The 10,520-nt window shown below is 46.1% G+C and overlaps 1 protein-coding gene across 1 annotated transcript in view; it reads right to left on the bottom strand.

The window, feature by feature from the left end:
* Positions 1-7,186, bottom strand: part of EPC2 (enhancer of polycomb homolog 2) — a 38,315-nt gene extending 31,129 nt beyond the window's left edge. The window contains exon 1 of the mRNA XM_015869267.2: positions 6,776-7,186. Coding sequence (XP_015724753.1) covers positions 6,776-6,928 — 153 coding nt within the window. The 5' untranslated portion in view covers positions 6,929-7,186. The remainder of the gene's footprint in view (positions 1-6,775) is intronic.
* Between the last annotated feature and the right edge of the window lie 3,334 nt (positions 7,187-10,520).

Raw genomic sequence — 10,520 nt, forward strand, 5'->3', positions numbered from 1 at the left:
GCATTAAAAAATACAACAGTTCCTTGTGTCAGAGAGCTTACTGTCCTAGCAATGAAGCTACTAAGAGCTTGGGTGCCAAAGGAGCCCAGCAATTTTACCCTCTTCAGAGATGCAATTACCTGGACCGTTTCAGATCCCATTTCCGCACTCAAGTAGTTGCTTACTCACTGTTTAGTTTTCTAACTTGTATTACTTCTCTCCCAGAAATAAATCCCTACTACAGATGAACCATCACCAGGATGCTCCCAGCATAGATCGCCTTTGTTATGCAATTCAAGGTGGTTTGGCAGACAAGAAGTGTGAGCCTCAGCAAAAGGAATGGGAGAACACTAATAACCAAATGACAAATTAAAATGTAACAACAGAAACCAACCAGGGAAAAGGGGTAGAAAACACTTAGAAATATGCTGACTCTGTGTCACAGGGGGTGTGATGAGATAAAAGGAAGGGAACAATCCTTCAGTGATAAGAAGTGTCAGGGAACTGACATGTAACAAAGGGGAGGGCAGCCTCCCAATGCACACCATGCAGGCCCTGGCTCCTTGGGATTTCAGAAGACACAGATGTAAGAACAGACAAAGAAAACCATTACTGAAGTAGGTGAACTGGGGAGGCGTGGAGCACACCAGAGAAAGAAAAAACGAAAGAAAAAGGTTGTTGGGGCTTTTCTTCCATTTCTCACTTCCTTTAAGTGCAATAATCGAGTTTTGATTTCCTCCCCTTTTTACACAAATATCAGTTCTGCAATTGATGTGCACTAATAATAGCACTCATGACACCTAAGGTGTCATGCTATCTTGTTTATGTAAGCATGGGAGCACTTATCTCTAGAAATGGTTAAGTTTGAATGTGATGAAGATGCCAAGGCAAAGCAGTAGTAAACCCAAAGCACGGTGTAGTAGTTTGGTTGGCAAAATAAATTCCAAATAACCTCCTGAATGTTTAGCAGCCATCAGAATGATCTCTTGTGAAAAAAATAATTAAAAACAAGATTAATACAAGCAGATTTCATGCTTGCTGATTTGAATTATTCAAACAGGACATCTCAACTAATGTCAATTGACACGGAAATTGCACAGAGCTGACTACTGCTGAATTTTGCCTAGAAGTAGCAACACAAAATCACACCACCTCTGCAGCTGCCCCAAGTATTTCTTTCCCTTAAGCTAAAAGAAAGAGGGAAAATACCCCTACCTGCATTAGAGATGTTACAGAGCACAGTCTCAACTGCAAAGCCTCCTCCTGAGCATGTTATACACCCTGAGCCCTACCTGCAAGGGAGAGCCCTGTGTGAAGCTGCAGTGTGAACTGCCAGCTCTCGAGATCCCACTGCTCCCAGCCTGACACCCAAATGAGTTCAGGCACATTTTTTGGACTGGCATTAAGGACTGTGCCCTGCAGCCAAAATGCAACTTCATCTAAATTAAGTGCTAAGATAAGGCTGAACCCATTTAATCTCAGGAAAGCAGTCTCATGCTCCTCTGCACCCAAGCCTGCTACCCCACCTGCTCCCACTGCTTCCCCTAAGAGCATATAACACTCACTTTTTGGCAGCTAGGCAGCAGGATGGGGCTCAACTCTCAGAGAAGCCTGAGGAAGCAGTAAAGCAAACACCAGGCAGCGGGGAGATGCAGGGCACCTACTGGCTGCAGGCTCAGCTGTATCTTGAAAGCACACAAAGATAAATGACTTGACATTTGTCACAGACTAAGCTTATACTTGAAGCAGTTGTCACCGGCTAGCTGATAGGTGTTAATGTGATAAGCACTAATAAACTGATGATGAGTTTTAAGGGCAAATCTTTGTATTGTTTACCTTCAGCCACATAATTACACCCAGAGCAAAGGCAAAGCTGAGTTCAACAGGTCACCAGGGAGCTGACTGCTCATTTGGGCTCCGAGCCCATCAGCTGGGATTTTCATTCCCAACCACAGTTAACAAAACCCAACCTGCAGAGCACTAAGGCAGAAATTACCAAATAGGTCATTAAAAAGTAGAAGTCACAGAGTGAAAGGAAGCTTCTGTTGGCCACAGAAGTATTTTGCGGGTAAAAGAACAGGAGGCAGGGACAGAAGATGACAGCTGAAAACTGAAATAATGGCTGGGAAACTGAGCTGGAAAATGCACTTGCAAGGAACAGCACTGTTTGATTCAATGGGCTTCAGTAAGGGAGAACTTAACGTAACGTAACGAACGTAAGACCTGAAGATCAGCCCCCAAATACACACAAGAACAAGTAAATAGGTAAATCAGTAAACACATAAAGGTGCCGAACTCAAACTGAGAAGTTAACTTACACTGGGAGTAACGTGGCCCCACCTGCACATCAGCCTCCGGTGTGAACCACACAAAGCCATTTCTCCCTTCCCCAAGGAACTCTGCTGTCTTTGCTTTGTGGGGAGATGCAATCTCCCAGCAGCTAGAACTGCTAGCATCTCCACTCAAATATGAGCAAGAAGATTTATAATGAAAGACTGAACACTTCAATAGAAGAGCAAACAGACTGCAAAGCTCTCCTCTAGATGCAATGGGAAGGCAGAGACAATATGCAGTCAGGATATCACGATTTCACAAGTTTAACTGTGGAGAATATAAATTGAATTAGTTATTCCAATCTAAGTTGTCTACTTTCCTCATGTAATGTCCATTAATGTACTTATTCACCTAGTTTCCTAGTGCTCTTCAAGCCTGTGAGTTTCAGATAGCACCAGGTAATGACTTCTGCTCATCACCTCATTAATTGCTTTTCTTGAGGCATCTTCCTAGAAGCCCAAGAGGCTGACAGCACAGCAAGCAACAGAACCCGACCTCCCCCTGACAAACTGAAGCTGTTTAAGGCACCCACAGGTTAATACACACAGTTCAGTATAAATCTGCTAAGCGACAGCTAAATCTATTTATGCTTTGAAAGCAATCACCTGCAGCACTTCCATACACAAACTCAGCTGTAAAAGAAGCACCCTTCCCAGTAACCACGTCAAAGCACCTGGAGCACCACCAGAAAACAAAAGCAGGAGCAAAGACACTGTTGTGCACACCTCCAAACTCTCTGATTTCATTGCAGAAGACATGAGGCAGCACAACTTCAGGCAACAGAACGGTACTAAACAAAACCACTTGCTCTTATTTGTTACAAGTAACTATCGGCATGACCTCATTCATCTCCTTATAAATACAGGGAACAGAAAAAAGGACAACCTGTAAAACATGAAATATTTCAACAACAGCCAGGAAGGCCAAAAGCAGAGCCTTCCTGAAGCCTGCAACTAACATCCATGTGTTTATGTTCACATACACGGCATGAAGCCCCTCTACAGGAATATCATGAAGCGACTATAAATTAATCTACTAAACAGAAATCAAGAGACCTCCTTTGGCATAAGGATACACAAACTGAAATGCAAATACAGGATGGGTGCACAACTTCCTTTTTTTTTGTGCTTTAAAAAGCAAGCGCAGCCATAAAATTAACGATCCCTTCTGGCCTATATGCACATATTTTCAAGTGCTTCTGATTGAACTCGTTCTATTCATTGTATCAGCAGAAATGTTCACCGTGTTACTCTATATCAGCAGAAGTATCCAAACAAGAAAGCGTGACCTGAGTAAAATGAACGCGATCTGCCTTCAAAGGAGTGAGCTGCTTCAGCAGTGCTATGAGCTCCAGGATGCCCTGCAAGCCAGCTGATGAACTCAAGTTTCCAGTGCTACAACAGGGACTGAGTTAACAAAGGGATAGAAAGAATACGAACAGAGGAGAAAGCAAGAAAATAATAATAATAATTCAGATTTACTATTCCCAGCCTTTAAAAATAGTCAAAATTGAGCTTTAAGTGTATGATCAGTAAAAGAGCATCCTGCGGCGATCACACAGGGACTGAGCATGAAATTCACTTCTCATCCACATGGTCAGCATTTTAATAACCTGAAGCCACGTCCTTACTTTGCCTTTCATGCACTTCCTCTCCCCAGACACCCTCAGCTCTGCCATGCAGCATCAAACCCAGATGCAGGGAACAATGTTCACACCTGAATTTCCAGGTGAGCACTCAGGCACCCGTGACCAGACAATCTTGTTACTTTAAATTACCACCATCATCGCTCTTATCAACTGCCACCACTTCCAAACAACTCCAGCAAAGTTAAATTCACTTCTGAGAGACCTGGGGCTGAATGCGTGTCTCATTAAGAAAGGTTCTTCTGATGTTAGAGTGCTCTTTGTTACCGTGTATTCAATCACCAAACAGATAGCTGGGCAGTAACAAACAACACGAGGACTTCTCTACTCTCTCTATTGGTGAGATACGGTTCTTACTCAGCAGCAGAAAAACACCACAAAACGCTCACACTCCGTTTCTGAAACACACATGAGAAAAGCTTCCTACTTTTGTTTAATTATGAGCTCCCTCTTACAGGAGATTAGAAAACCCACACGCTTTCCTACTCGGGTTTAATTCAGGATAAATGATAAACACTCACTAACATAAACATACAACATACCAGAAGCCTAATCCCTTCACAGCAGGAACCTCCGTGTGAGCGAGAAGAGCAGCTGATTTGTGAAACGCTTCGAGCACATGTAAATCTTTAAGATACTTAGACGGAAATAATACAGGAATTTTCATCAAGATCAGATCAAAACAAAAGTCCAATGAAGATGCTCACACCCACACACCAGATGTGACAACCAGCGGTGAGCTCCAACACCCTGCCTGAACCACAGGGACTCGGCACCGCTTTAATTCCTCGTCCAAATAACTTCAGAAATAGTATTAGAAATGAGCGATAACAATGAATCACCACTAACTTCAGGCTGACGTAGCAAATAATAGTACTACTTGAAAGATAATAAGAATGAAATCACACAAAAAAAAAAAATAAAAGCACTCTGGTTCGTGTCTTTCGATGCAAAAAAACTCAATCATGAACAAAGCAAATCATACTCCTCTACTAGAGAAATGAGGCTGTAAGGTACGAGGCAGATGCATCAAGCAGTTTTAAGTCTTGGAAATGGGTAAATATGGTTATAGCCAGTTCAGTCAGTACTGGAAGTCACCCCTTGGCTCTGGGACCACTGAGCTGTATGTGTGTGTGAGTGAACAGCAGCCACCCCAACAGCCGTAACCCCAGCAGAGGGCTGAGCATACAAACAAATAATCACAATGGCCTCGGTTGAAAATGACCACGAAACTCATCTCATTTCAACCCCCTGCTGTGTGCAGGGTCACCAACCAGCAGCCCAGGCTGCCCAGAGCCACATCCAGCCTGGCCTTGAATGCCTGCAGGGATGGGGCATCCACAGCCTCCTTGGGCAACCTGTGAACAGTGCGTCACCACCCTCTGGGGGAAAAACTTCCTAAGATTCAACCTAAACCTCCCCTGTCTCAGTTTCAAACCATTCCCTGAGACTCCTGAGTAGTGGAGATGTCAGAAATGAACAGGTGAGCAGCTCCCTCCCCACAGAAGTCCCTGTGAATAACAGCAACATTTGCTATGAAAAAAAAAAAAACAAAAAAAAAAACCAATAAAAAGAGCTGGCTGGAGTGAATTCATATATATTTATTCATATAATATGTATATTCATATATATTTAACTACAGCCATCTATACCCAGAAAAGCCTTACATGCCACTGTCACAGAAATCTACATTTAAAACCGCTTGTGGGGCACTGGGCTGAGACCCACCCCATAAACAGAGCTGTCAGCACACAGCAGTACCCCAAACTCTCCATCAGTGGCACAGATGAACGCTGTGCCCTGATAACGTGTCTCACTCTGCACCTCCTTGCTGCTTCTCTGACTGCTTCATATCGAGCCTCCTGCAGAACATACCCTGTACAGCCACACTGCAGGGCACACAGAATCACAGCATGGCTGGGTTGGAAGGGATCTCAAGGATCGTGAAGCTCCAGCCCCTCTACCACAGGCAGGGCCACCAACATCCACATTGATACCAGCCCAGGCTGCCCAGGGCCCCATCCAACCTGGCCTTGAACAGCTCCAGGGATGGACGGGGCATCCACAGCCTCTCTGGGCAGCTGTTCCAGCACCTCACCACTCTCAGAGTAAAGAACTGACATCCCTGACATCCCACCTCAATCTTCCATACCTCCCATTCTTACAGCCCGGTAGGATTTAGCACAAGTTTCCTTACAGAAAAGAGACAAAAACTTCAGAATCACCCAAAGCTAAAAATCCATACACGAGCACCAGCCTGAACTTCACCATCACTTCGGCAGCCCGTCAGCTGAAGCGCAAACAAGTTTATTCCAAGCAGCGTTTACCAAAACAACGGAGTCATTTCAAACACCGGAGGCTCAAGCCGGGCAACCCGAACCGCCAGCCCCGCTATGCTGCCCCCCAGCCCCGCTGTGCTGCTCTCCGATCACGCCGCCGCCTGTCACAGCGCTGCCCGAGCCGCAGCCCGCCCCAAGGTTAGCGGCCTTAGCACGCTACGCCGGCTGCGCCCGCCCGCTCATTCACAGACGCGCCTTACGCCTTCCTCCTCCTTACGCTAACGTAAAGGCCTCCCCCCCGCTAATCAAAACACTCGCGAGTCGGGACGCAAAGAAGATGGCGGAGCAGGGCCCGCTTACGGCGTCGGACAGCAGTTTACGCTGCGCTCTTTGCGCAGGGCCCCGTCCAAGCCGTGCAGCGCCGCGGTGGGGAGCGTGCGTAGTGCGCTTGGTGAATGCCGATGGCCTATTTCCCGTGAGGGGAGGGGGGGGGGGGGGTCTGATAAACAATGGTGCCCCCCCTGCGCGGCTCCCTTACCGATTCCTCCTCTTTCTCCATCCCCGTGGGCATCTGCGGCACAGCCCGGTTGATGGAGACGCAGTCGTTGAGGTCGGGCATGTCCTTGCCGCGGTAGATGGGCAGCGGTTTGGCGGCGTCTAGCGCCCGGGCTCGGAAGGAGAGTTTGCTCATTGTCTCCCCCTCACAATAACACCCCGGGGCCGGGCGGGCGGGGGGGGCCCTCAGTGCGGCCGCGCCGCCGCCTCCCAGCCGCTCCCGCACCCGGCCCGCACCACCATGGAGGGTCCCGCCGCCCCGGAACAGCTCTCCGCGGGGCCGCCCGTAGCTCACAGCGCACGCCCCGCAGCCCTAGATCCGCGCCGGGCTCGCTCGATCCGCTCCCTGCGCCATGGCAAACATGGCGGACATTAACCAAAGCGGCCAGCGATCCCGGCAGCCACCGCGAGAACCCGGAGCGGGGGGGGGACGGAACGGAGGGAGGGAGGGAGGCGGGAGGAGGAGGAGGAGGAGGGTGCGCTGCGCGCGCAGCCAGGGGCGGGGCTGAGGGACGTGGAGCGGGATGGAGGGAGGTGGGTGAGGTAGTTCTATGGGGGTCGGCGTACGGGGGGATTCGCTCCTCAGAGCGTGCATTGCCGGCTGGACGCTCGAACCGGAGGAGTAGCGCTGAGGAGGCGGGAAGACAGTCAGTCAGTCAGTTAGTTAGTTAGTTAGTTAAAGTCAGTCAGTCAGTCAGTTAGTCAGCTAGTTGGTTAGTCAGTCAGATAGTCAGTCAGTCAGTCAGTCACAGTCAGTCAGTTAGTCAGTTAGTTAGTTAGTTAGTCAGTCAGTCAGATAGTCAGTCAGTCATTCAGTCAGTCAGTCAGTCAGTCAGATAGTCAGTCAGTCAGTCAGTCAGATAGTCAGTCAGTCAGTCAGTCAGATAGTCAGTCAGTCAGTCAGTCAGTCAGTTAGCCAGTCAGTCAGTCAGTTAGTCACAGTCAGTCAGTCAGTCAGTCATTCACTCCCCGTGCCCGGCAGCAGCTCTGCTCCACAGGAGAAGCCCGCAGGGAGTTGTGCAGGTGCCTGATTTTACCTTTAAAGGTGTTTTGTTTCAGTTTTAACATAAGAAAACTGCCGAGCTGGTGCTGCCCAGGCTGTGGTTGCTCAGGGTCAGAGCAGTGATTGAGTGACACTTGTCAGGATCTGCCTTAGCAAAAGCTGCTGTCAGTGAACCTGAGCGTGTACCCTCCTCTTACTTAGGGATTAAAACACGTGTCTAAATCGCTTCTGAATGCCAACAAATCTATAAGGCACCGCTGCACACTGATTTATTTAAACACAGCTTCAATTGGAGGCAATCTGGAGTAGTGCATTCACTCATGCCCTTCTGCTCTAAAAAATGTTTGTGTTCATAGACAATTCTTGCCTTGCATTGGAACTAACACCCTTTTACACAGAAGCACATCGTAAAGCAGTTCAGAGCTAAATACCAGCCTTGCTTGTAGTAGCCCAAATTGTGTGTGAGATGCATTCAGCAATGCTCCTCTTTACATGACTGTTTCAAATTGGTGTAGTTTTTAGCTCAGTAGTTACAGGAAGCAGCCAAACTTCTAACCCTCAAAGTTGGTTTGTTATCAGGAAAGATATTCACAACTGGTTGGTAGAAGCAGATGGTTGCCATTTTCCAAAGAGTAATTGCAACGCACTTGTGCAACAGCTTTAGTTTCTCAGTCTTACTGTGCAGCAACAATCAGGAGATTGTAAGTGAAATTAATCCTGGGCTGGAACAGCACTTCTTGTGTGTCTCCTTTGGAACAATCAGAGCCCAACAGCTGCATCTGAGAAACTGAAAGCTGTCATAAGGATGGCAGTATGAACTGTTCCATAGGAATGAAGGTGGTAGCAAAGAGAGCTCTGTAGCTCTCGGAAGCTCAGAAGCTGGGTTAGCATTTTGATGATGACTTAATTAAAGGATGAAAACACTGTGACTATGCCCACACCAGGCAACTGTCTGAAATTGTTTTAATTATCAGCTGCTAAACTGGGTGTTTAATGTAAAGGATGAACTGAATTTGACCTCACCTGCCAGGTCCCAGCTTCACAAGTTTAGAACAGGTAGTTAAAACTGCACTCACAGAATCACAGAATGACCCGGGTTGGAAGGGACCTCAAGGATCATGTAGTTCCAACCCCAACACTCAAATGTGAACTTCCCCTACATAGCTGACAAAGTGTAAAAGGGGGATGGATTCCACTTTAAGAAAAGGAAATACATTTTCAGCTCACGGTTCATGGGTTTTCTTTATTCTATGGGTCCTCTTACAGCCCTGCTGTAGAGATAACGTGTTTGAAAAGGTTAATTTAGCTGTGTGGAACAAGCAGTTCCTCCTGCAATACTTCTTGGAGAAGTTAAAAGACAAGGACTTTCCTTTTTCTGCGTGTTTTGTTCTTTTCCCCTGCTTAAACAACAACAGCAAAAGAAATGCAGCGCATTTACCCTTAAGGTGGCTCTTAGCTCTGAACTCATCCCATTATTTTATTTCCACAAACAATGCAATTCTTTTAGAATTTTGCCCTGCAGTGTGCCGGAGCTTTTTTCATGTAGTACAAAAAGCCATTGCATCTACCTGAACATATCCAGAACTAAAGTTTCTACTTGCATAAATACTTTGTGCAGCTTAGCTTTAAGCCAGCACCAAACATCCTTTCTGTATATCCTTAGACCTCATCCTGTGAAATATTACGGTTTTTCTGATTAATTTAAGCAACAAAATATGATGAGCAATACATGACCTCTAGATGACTTGCTTTGGTGAAGAAGAACCCCAAAAAACAACGTTTCAAAATTAAGTAGTTGAATCGTGACAATGAATTGTAGACACCTGCATAACATTTAGCCCCAGGAATGCTTGCTCACAGCCTGAAGAATCGTAGTATCTGGTGTAGTTTATTTGCAGGTGTTTTCTGCTCCTTCTCACTGTTGGAATGTACATCTCAGTTCGTTAGTCTCACACCAAGCAAAAGCAAAACTTTTGATGCCAATATTATGCTGACATGAGGAATCGTCAGTGTGTATTACTGAAATATGATGTCATGAGCATGTAGTGGTTATTTGTTTTATATGTTGTTTCCTTCTAAGTACCAGATGTCTTTAAAGAAATGTGTGGACTGTATAGAAACACAGCTAACCAGCAGTGCTTAATGGCCTCTGCAAGGGCATGGAGCAGTTCCTTGCAGAAATGACTGAAGTGTTGAAAGATAATGAGAGTATTAGGATGCAAAACACTTGACTGTAAATACATAAAAATAATCCCCAAGACTCAAAGTGTACAGAAAATTATGTTCTGCAGCATTCCAGATATTCACTGCATGAGGATGTGAAGAAATGACTGTGAAAGTGATGCCAACGATCCCATTAACAAATCTTTCACTCATACAGCCATTGTACATTCAGGATTTCTGCCTTGGTAGCAGCAGCCTCATTACAGAGCATTTTGATCTCATGTTTAAGTAAAGCTTCACTGGAAGGGAACCTAAAAGTAGCCAGGAGGCTGGCTTAGTAACTTCAGCACAAGAGAAAGTGCTGTGCTTTCCAGGAGATATATGAATGGACTAGGGGAATCTTTTTAAAGGTTATGAAGTCCTCCTTTCTCCCTAGGTCTGAGAAACCCTATTGAAGTGAAAGAAACCTCTGTCCTATTCATTTCAAAGGGAGTTTTGTCAGGAAAAAGAGCTTGATCAAAGTAGCTACTAAGCATTCTTAGTGGCTAATGTTCGGAGTTCA

This window comes from Coturnix japonica, chromosome 7 (genome assembly GCF_001577835.2).
Source record: "Coturnix japonica isolate 7356 chromosome 7, Coturnix japonica 2.1, whole genome shotgun sequence".
In the NCBI taxonomy this organism is placed as follows: domain Eukaryota; kingdom Metazoa; phylum Chordata; class Aves; order Galliformes; family Phasianidae; genus Coturnix; species Coturnix japonica.